This window comes from Vicia villosa, linkage group LG3 (genome assembly GCF_029867415.1).
Source record: "Vicia villosa cultivar HV-30 ecotype Madison, WI linkage group LG3, Vvil1.0, whole genome shotgun sequence".
NCBI lineage: Eukaryota > Viridiplantae > Streptophyta > Magnoliopsida > Fabales > Fabaceae > Vicia > Vicia villosa.
Genome location: NC_081182.1, coordinates 56,220,349 through 56,228,685, shown reverse-complemented (window position 1 = coordinate 56,228,685; position 8,337 = coordinate 56,220,349). Strand labels below are relative to the sequence as shown.

The 8,337-nt window shown below is 32.7% G+C and overlaps 1 protein-coding gene across 1 annotated transcript; it reads right to left on the bottom strand.

Moving 5' to 3' along the window:
- Nucleotides 1–6,863: 6,863 nt before the first annotated feature.
- LOC131655812 (protein NRT1/ PTR FAMILY 4.4-like) lies at nt 6,864–7,880 on the bottom strand. The gene has a single exon (XM_058925619.1). The coding sequence runs from the start codon at nt 7,630–7,632 to the stop codon at nt 6,931–6,933; it is 702 nt and encodes a 233-aa protein (XP_058781602.1). The 5' UTR covers nt 7,633–7,880; the 3' UTR covers nt 6,864–6,930.
- Nucleotides 7,881–8,337: the final 457 nt, after the last annotated feature.

Here is an 8,337-nt window from a genome sequence, read left to right as displayed (position 1 = left end):
ACAATTATAATTATCGTCCCTATATAAATACGACTTTATGTCACACCAATGTATAATTCATTACTTATTTGCAAGTTTCACGTCTATAACTTTGCTAACTTGGGTGTTGGCATGCTAACCTTGCAGGTACCCCCCTTCTCTTGTTACTGTGAATTTTTGCTGTCGTGCTAGAGACCTTCCATCGAGGACTTCACCCATGCGCCATTTATTTTCTACTCTACTCCAGCATGTCAATCCTTATTGAATGCACCTAGACCACGTGAAATCCGCCTAGTGGCAACGTGTAACACCCTATTTTTTTATTAGATTTTATTTAATTAGGATTAATTTATATTTGATAATTGTTTGCGTGTTTTATTTAATTATTGTTTGAGTGATAATAATTTAATTGTGTGGTAATATGTTATTTAACTAATTAATAAATGGTAGAATTATATTAGAATTAGCTATTGGGCTTAGTTGAATTATAAATGAGAATTGTGGATGGGTTAAGCCCAATGAGATAATGAGAGTTAGAAGAGGATTTCATGACTTAACCTAAATTAGGAAAGATAGAAGGATAGAAAGAAGAGAAAAAAGGCATAAAGAAGAGAAGAGGAAGTAGATTCTTGAATAGGGTGGATTAAGAGCTAGAGGTAAGGGTTAGAATCCAAATTCTTGTAGAATCTATGATTGGGTAATGTATATGTTTGCGTGATTCTCTTCAATCTTTGAAATTTCATGAAAATGTATGAACCCTAACTTTAGGTGCTAATTTTTATGGATTTGCATGATTAAACATGATTTTGATTAATGTTATGGTTCAATAATGATTAATACTGGTTGTGTTTGATGTTTATTGATGCTTGGAAGTAATTTGGAGTGGTGGGTGTGTGATTTCGCAGTTCTGTGTTTGCTGTTATTTTTCTGCATACTCGCACGTCCGCTAAGCGGGCGTGAGGCCGCTAAGCGGATACTGTTTGTTTCTGAAAAATAAAAATGGTTCGCTAAGCGGAGTTCAAAATTGGTTCGCTACTGTTTTTGGCTGCTTGAAGCGGGGTTATTGAAATTCTAATTCCATATGCGTGCTTGAGGTCGCTAAGCGGACCTTGTAGTGCAAAACTTTTTCCAAACTTTGAAATATTGTATCTTTTGATCTGTAACTCCTTTTTATGTGTCGTTTGAAGCATGTTGAAGCTTAAATAATTGTCTATATGATATAATAGGATTGGTTGACAATTGTTTAATTTAATTATGATGTTAATTGAGAATAACATGTAATCATGTGTGTATGTTATGGATGAATCGTGTATGATCAATGTTCATAGATGCATTATGTGATGTTAATGTCATGAATTTATATGATTGATTGCTAAATGCTAATTGGTGTTGAGATTTAGATTGAATGTCATGTTGTGTAATGTTGTGCAAAGTTATAAAGATGTGATTGTGTAGTTTAAGAGATAGAGAGATCGTCTTGAATGCATGAGTCTTGTTTTGTTGCACATGTACACAAGCATGATTCGTTGAAAGTGGTAATGTTGGGTAATCTCGCGAAGGTTATTTACTTGTCCCAAATATAACACCGAATGAGATTTGAAAGCTTAATGCAGAATAAGGCTTTCGAGGTGGTTATCTAGTCTATAGAGGAAAGACAATCGGCATGACCGGAAATGATAACGAATGGGATCCACATGCATATTGCATAGAGTCACACTTGAGTCGCACATGTCGGTGTGAATTTGTGTTTGTGTGATTTTGCAATATGATTGGCGTGAATTAATTATGTGATAAGTGATGCATAATATGGAATTTCGTGTGATACTTGTATACTTGATGGCATTTCATTAGTGGATTACTATTGTTGAATTGGTAATTAGATATAATTACTTGAAAGATGAAACTTGGTTGTTTAATGATGAAACATGTTAACTTTGATGTATGATGATAAAAGCATGTTTTATGAAGAGTGATGAATTGTGAAATGTATGCTTATTTATGTTGCATTTCCCATTATTATATTTTCTATGATAATTTGAATTATCACCCTTCTGTTTGAATGTCGCCCTTTGTTGGTAACGTGCAGGTTCATACGAGTAGTTGCTTGTTCGTAGTTAGCTGAAAAGCTTCCGGGTTTCGTTATTTGATTAGGTAGTGATTCGATGCTCTGGTCATGTAACAGTAACACTGGGTTAGGATTAATGATGTTGAACTCATGTTTTATTCGGATTTGTATCTTGATACTACCTTACTATTTCGTATGATGTTTATTATTGTTGTGAGAGGCCTTAGTGCCAAGTATTTTGGATATGATGTTATGATTTTGTCTTGGATATTATTTGTGATATGATCATAGTATGGGACATGGATCATTATGAAATTCACGAGTATTCGTTATTTCCGCTGTGTATGCATATTCTTAATGAATTATGTTAAGTAAGATGTGTTATTATGAAGACCAGATGAATCGTATATTTATGGATGTATGTTTTGTTGGTTTTTAAAAGCTTTTTTAGTTTTTGAAAACGTCATTGTGACGCCCCTTGTTTATATGCATGTTTACTTTGAATATTTGTTTATTATTACAATTTTGGGTATTAGAAAGGGGTGTTACATAACGTCTCAACAATTGGAACGCATTTAATGCACATATTCTCGAGGATACTAATTTCCACTCAACTTCTAAACACAACCTATTCCTCTCTCCAAATAATCTCCCCAGCAATGAGACATCCGCATAATGGAACTCCCTTGTGGTCGGTTATAGCAATTATAAAGTAAAAACCCTAGCTTTCTTAATTAATAACAAGGACTTGTGGGGAAACTGCTTCGGCTTGCCCAGAAGACTCACTAAGACCGACCAAAATTTGAGGCCCAATCCAACTCCACACCCCCTCAAGTTGATAAACATGTACACTTTCACGAGGCAATCATACATTAGAGCAAGGCACCACTTCATCTCAACCATTAGGCTCATTTAACAGACTCTCGTGCGAGGCATTTTGCTCATCATAGACAATTATAAATGTTGTCCCTAGATAAATATGACTTCATGTCACACCAGGTTACAATTCTTTACTTATTTGCAAGTTTCACATCTCTGACTTCACTAACTTAGTTGTTGGGTTGCTAAGCTTGCAAGTACATCCCACATCTGGTCACCTTAGATTTCCATTGTCATGGCAGGGACCTTCCATCGAGGACTAGTTCATCATTTATTTTTAGTTCCACTCTAGAATAACTCGTAGCTGCATTGGCTCAGTAGACTTGAGGTTAATCAAAACATTTGCGCTAGAATGAGGGGTCATATCCTCGTGCTCAAAATTCACACTCGTTCCTTAGCCTCGATTGAGGGTAAAATGTTTCGATCATTATGTGTTGCTTAGAAATTGAGGCAAATAATAATTTATATACAACACTCACACTCCTCAACTCAACGAGACACCTTTCCAAAGGACAAACATGACAAATGTGGCAAGTTCTCACACTCAAAATGGAAAACACCTCATGGTCGCTGTGATCAACCTTGAAGTCGATCAAAACACTGACGTTAGAAATAAGGTTGGATTTGTTGAACAAGTGACTTCAAGCGTAATAAGAAGGATGAATTGTGGTATTTAAAATTGACAATTACTTTTATATTTTTCACAATTAAACTTAAAATTGTGTTAGTAGTTTCTTAAGAGTAATTTGCAGCGGAAATAAAACATTAAAAAATATTAGAAATTAAAGAGATAAGGTTATTGATATTACACCAGAGAGTAATACATGATGCAGGCAGCAACATCACATCAAAAAGATAGCATGGACCTAGTAGGTGCACCTTAACGAAGATGATGTTGATTTGAATGCGACTAGCAAAGGACGAAAGACAACGACAAAGGTCAGTTGTGGCGTGTTGGTGGCGACGAATAAGGCAAATAGTTTCAAGGTTTAATTTTTATTTTACTACCCCCTTCTTTCTCCTTTTAATGTTATTTTTGACTTTTTACACCTACCAAAACAACTACTCCATCCGTTTTTTAATATAAGTTCCTATGGAAACAAAATTTGTACCACATGTTTTTTAATATAAGTCGCTTTACAATTTTAATAAATAATTAATGGTATTTTTACTATTATATCCTTAAATATTTATTATTTTCTCTCATTTCAACTATGTAAATTTACCTTTCACGTGTCATAATGATGGACAATTTTGTAAAAACTTTCATAATTTTTCATTTCATTCATCAATTATTAATTTTTTTAATATATGTGAAAAATCCAAAGCAATTTATATTAAAAACAGAGATAGTAATAATTATTTTTATTTTTTAAACAATAATTATTTTTATCTATAATATTCTTAACTTTTTAATAATTTATCTTTTTTCTCTTTGTATAATAAACTAGTAGGATACCCGTGCGTCCGCACGGGTATTAATCGGGTACACGCACTTTTTTAACAGATATAAATAGTCATTTATAAAAATATTTGTATCATCAATATATTTTTTTCAATTATTATAAAAATATTTATATCAATAGTAGACTTTTTATAATTTATAAAAATATTTGTATCAACAATTTACTTATCTCGTTTATAAAAATATTTATATCAACAATATATTATTTTTCATTTATATTTGGAGCATAAATATAGTATTTTCATATATACAAATATTTGGATCAACTATATTTTCCCGTATGTAAATATTAATTTTGTTATGGAATTATTTATAAAAATATTTTGATCAATATATTTTTTCATGTATTATCTTAATGAATGTTGTATATTAAATTAAAAATAATGTCAAATTAAAAATATTTGTAAGAATAACAATATAAAAACAACACAAATTTCTCCTGTTTAAATTCATACATTATTTGAGAAATACTTAGTTTTATTTTATTTAATTATACAAAGAATATAATAATCCGTGCGTTCGCACGAATTTTGGTATGGTTACTCGTGCGTTTGCACGAGTACTGGTGTGTTTAGCGCATTTGTTACCCGTGCGTTCCCATGATATTGGTGTGTTACCCGTGCGTTCGCGAACACACAGGTAGCGGTGTGTTACCAGTACTTAAATTATAATTTTCATCCAATATTCGTTGTCATCAACTTAGGAAGTGAGGAAAGTGAATTCAGTCAAAAGTAAATCTATGGAGCACCATTTCAGTCTTCATTGAACTAAACACATACTTAAGTAAACTCGAAGTGATCTCGTATGAGTCCTTTACTATTGTTTTTTATAAACAATCAGCTTATTGGCTTTGTTTTGTTGTAAAAACTTATAAGTATCGACTTCCAATATGTGTAGTTTTTAAGACTTTATTTTTAAATTTCTAAGTAAAAGAATATATAAATAAAAATATGAACTTTTGAAGCTCTAATATACAAACCTTTATGCAATGAATACCTAAAAGTGTCATGTTTCATGAAACATCAGGCAGGGGTTTAAACAACTAATTAAGGACTTCAAGGTTAACTCTCACTTTTCATATACTGGTTTAGAAGTTACATATAATATGATTAATTAAACTTCAATTTGTTGAATATATTTTTAGAAGGAAAAAGCTTCAAAATTTCCCATTTATAAAATTCAATTATTGCTTTGGTATAGATTGTCAACAATCCTAACCCATGTCGATGCGTTGAGGTGTTAATTAAGCATATAGTAACATTGCTGAACTTGAATTTGTGACATTCATGACACACTTGAAACGTTTCAGCTCTTTGCTTAAAAGGAGTGAGAGCAAGTTGGTTTATGTTCCCATATACATATGTCATAGCAAAGTAAATCGTCAAGCCAGCGATTCCCGGCGAAGCAGCAAAGTCTTATGTTTGCAACTTGCAAACACAATGATTTTTGAACATCTATCATAAAAAAATTAATAATTGTTTATCCAACACATCAGTGCAACTGCAAACTAAACCTAGCGTAAAGCATGAGAAGATAATAGATAATTTTTTGTTTCAGGCAAGAAATTGGACTAAAGATGAACAAACACTGAAGGTAAATCAAAACAAATTATCCTAATATACATATATATGTATTTAACAAAATGTTTCTTATCAAAATTTTATTCATATGTCTCTCTTGATTTTTGTTAGCAAACAGGTTTTAAGCAGCAAGTGTGCAATCCGGTGCCTTTTTGGTTGGCTCTTTTTGTGGAAGGAACTCAATTTACCCAGACAAAACTTTTAGAAGCTCAGGAATTCGCTAGGTCTAGAGGAATTCCTATACCGAAAAATGTTTTGGTTCCTCGTACTAAGGTGAACAAAATATCAAAACAGATTATTTACACATTTTGATTTTGTTTAAGTTGATAAACATCTTTCACTACTGATATACTACCTCCGGTCCCATTTATAAGAAAATATTCTCTTTTTAGATACATTGAATAAATAATGTATCCGAACACTATGTTGTCCAGATACATTATTTATTCAATGTATCTAAAAAGAGAATCTTTTCTTATAAATGGGACCAGAGGGAGTAATATTTTTCCAGAGTTTTGTCACAGCTGTAATGCATACACTGACATTCATTCCAGTCATTTACGATTACACATTTGTAGTTTCGAAGACTGAGCCTTCACCTACAATGTTGAGAATATTTCAAGGCATTCCTTGTAATAAAACAGACTAAAACACTGACAATTTTACATCTATGAAAACATTGACAGAAAATACAATGAAAATAATATACATCTATGACAATTTTACATCTATGAAAACATTGACTGAAAATACAATGCAAATAATATACATCTATGACAATTTTACATCTATGAAAACATTGACAGAAAATACAATGCAAATAATATACATCTATGACAATTTTACATCTATGAAAACATTGACAGAAAATACAATGCAAATAATATACATCTATGACAATTTTTTATTACAATTGTAATAAAACAAACTAATTAACTAATATACAATGCAATGACTTATTGCTATGGAATACTATTATCTACAGATACATCGTTGTGCTGTCTAGATTCCATGGATGATTGAGGGTGACCCTCCTGTGATATAGTTGAAAGAGATGGATTATTAGAATAACATCTTGACCAAAATAGATAGTTGAGGAAGTTGAGGAAACTTAGTGCAGCTAGTAACCAATAGAAAAGGTCAAGTTTGTCTTTGTTGATATTATTGTCATGAAGGCAACCACCAACACCATCACCACCTTTAGTTGAAGTAATTTTATTCACCAATGAAACCAATAGTGAACTGAGATAAAATCCAAATGAGTAAGAGCAATATGTGATGGAAGTCAGGAATGTCTGCATCCCTTTTAAAGACTGTGTGTAGAAGAACTCAACCAATCCAACTGCAGTGAACATCTCTGACATACCAAATATAATGAACTGGGGTGCAATCCAAAATATCGACAAAGTTTGGTTCATATTCAAAGCTTCATGCCTTCTCTTTTTCTCCATAATAGTTGCTGATACCATAGAAAATGTAACCAAAAACAGGCCAACTCCTATTCTCTGCAAAGGTGTGATTCCTGACTCATGACCTGTTATTTTTCTTGCAAAAGGGACAAATAAAGTATCATAAAGAGGGACTATAACAATGAGAAAAACGTATGGAATGGCCTGAAGTGATGCTGGAGGGATACGAAATGATTCTGTGATGTGTGTGTCCATGGCACTTCCTTGTTGGACTGAGAATGTCTAAAGTTGTGCTGACACAGTGTTGAAAATGATAGTGCATGCAAAAATGGGAATAACAGATAGTAATATTTTTGCTTGTTCAACTTGTTCAACACTGCACAATCTCCAATGGCTTTCCTTTGTGTGGTTCCCCTCTTGTTGTATACAAGCCTTCTCCAAGAATCTTAACTTTTTGCTATGTTGTTCACCAATTCCTTGTTGGGTAGATGGAAAATTCTTGTTTCTTTTCAATATTTCAGCCACAAAAACCTATTCATATATCGTATCATATAAGGGTGTATTTAATTTACATAACAGACATGCTAAATTAGATGTAAAATGTTAACATACTTGAAGAATGGGGCGGAAGACGGTTGGTTGTGGAGGGTTTGTTCCTATATAGAGTCCCTGATATGAAGAATATGAAAGCCAGTGCCATGACGGCAGCTGATACAGCAAAGCTGGCGTCCATACAAGAATGAGTTTGAACCCATATGAGAACAGTTAGAGGCTTAGAGCAATAAGCTCACCCAATGAGAATGCAAAATAGGTTGCATTGAAGTAAGTGGTGAGCTTCTTTGATTGAGGATTGAATTGGTTTGCTCCATGAGAAATCATGCTTGGCTTAACACAACCACTTCCTAATGCCACCATATAGTCGTCAACCCTGTTGCTTCTGTGCATACTGATTTTTTATCA

What these genes read in the sequence shown, in the direction of transcription:
- LOC131655812 (XM_058925619.1), bottom strand. Translation starts at nt 7,632, where the DNA reads ATGGACACACACATCACAGAATCATTTCGTATCCCTCCAGCATCACTT.